The following is a 1514-nucleotide window of genomic DNA, read 5'->3' as shown; positions in this document are numbered from 1 at the left end:
ATGTGTGCTCCATCAATCTTTATTCTTCTTTCTGTCATCGCTCCAGTTTATGGACTTTACATCAACGCAACTTTAGGGGACTCCGTTGAGTTTCCACTCTCTGAAAAGTGCAAGAATGCAGACTCCGCCAGGCTGATCCAGCTGCGTAAGGATAACAGCCGGAGACTCGTTGCTTCCCTGGACGGCGACTGGAGACCTGGACCAGACCACCAGGACAGGATCCAGCAAAGCTCTCCCCTCACACTGAACAACGTGAATGTCAACGACAATGGGTTTTACGAGTACACATGCGACGACAGCTTCGTGGTCCAGCTGGAGGTTTTCATCCCCTCTGAAGTTTACGTGCCAGAGGGTGAGGCTGTCACACTTCCATGCCACTCGGAGATCCTCACCCTCCGAGGGCAGTCAGTGATGTCTGTGCTGTGGGAGAAGGAAAAGGAGCCGGTGCTGCAGCATTATCTCTCCAATGGTGTCTCATACGGGGCAGGCTGGGAGGGAAGCCGGGTGTCGGTGCCTGAGGACTGGCTCAGACGGGGGGACCTGTCTCTCACCATCAACCAGGCTCTGCAGACACATGAGGGACTGTATTACTGCTACACGTACCGGGGGGAGGAGAGGGTGCACGGCACTCCTGCAGCTGTGAGGCTGAGAGTCGGAGCAGCAGAGCACCAAACCCAGCGCACACTTCCTCCTGCTGCTACTCCCCAGGTGACACACTGAATATACTTTACTATGAAGAATCTGCTGTCAGTTTATGGTTACAACAACAAAGCTGCATGCTCCACATGAGAATGTCTTTATAAACTGTTTGTTTTGCTGCAGTTGTTGAACAGATGATAATGAGACATTTCTTGTTTCCCCTCTGTAGCCGTCTCACTGTCCACAGTGGACAGAGACCACCTGGATCCTGACTGCAGTACTGATTGTCCTTTCAGCCATTTGGTTGGTCTGCAAGCTGAGGAGCAAGCTGAAGGAACGGATTGTCTTCTGACGTTGGAGGAGGGTTTGAAGAGGACAGCACAGTCCCCCACACCAGTGAAGTCAAGTGTTTCCACTGAGATGGTTGATGAAACAGACTGTTGCTCTGGAGCAACTTGACTAAAAGAAACCATGTGATCTTAAACTCTGCCTTATTTAATTCCATCAACTGTACTGCCTTACTTAGCTATGTCAATGATATTTTATCAGTGTAGTAACCATAGGTGTGTTGTGGTCGTCAGTTTAGTTCCACCTTCACTGTTTTCTAGTTAACTGCCCCTGTGTGGCTTCCCACCAGCTTCCCTCGTGGAGCAATAACCATCTGTTTGTTCACTCAGCAGAGTGTACACTTAGAGGGCTAGGACCTTACTCAGGACGCCTCAGGGAGATGTGAACCCGTGACCTTGTGGCCCCGAAGCTGCTTCTCTAACCACTGTAGTCTCATCTCCCCCAAATCAGGGATCAAGCTCGGGCTGCACCGAATCCTACCCGTAGACCACCTGGTACTAAAACCCCTGCAGGCACAGGGAGAACAT

At 51.1% G+C, this 1514-nt stretch overlaps 1 protein-coding gene across 1 annotated transcript; it reads left to right on the top strand.

The window, feature by feature from the left end:
* Positions 1–1514, top strand: LOC311492015 (uncharacterized protein; the record flags this gene model as incomplete). Its single annotated transcript, XM_084550135.1, has 2 exons — positions 1–708; positions 869–1514. 2 exons carry the CDS (start codon positions 1–3, stop codon positions 989–991), a joined length of 831 nt encoding a protein of 276 aa, XP_084406261.1. The 3' UTR covers positions 992–1514.

This window comes from Chelon labrosus (assembly GCF_963514085.1).
Source record: "Chelon labrosus genome assembly, chromosome: 1".
Lineage (NCBI taxonomy): Eukaryota > Metazoa > Chordata > Actinopteri > Mugiliformes > Mugilidae > Chelon > Chelon labrosus.
The sequence above is the reverse complement of the archived record's forward strand: the minus strand, read 5'-3'. Positions and strand labels throughout refer to the sequence as shown.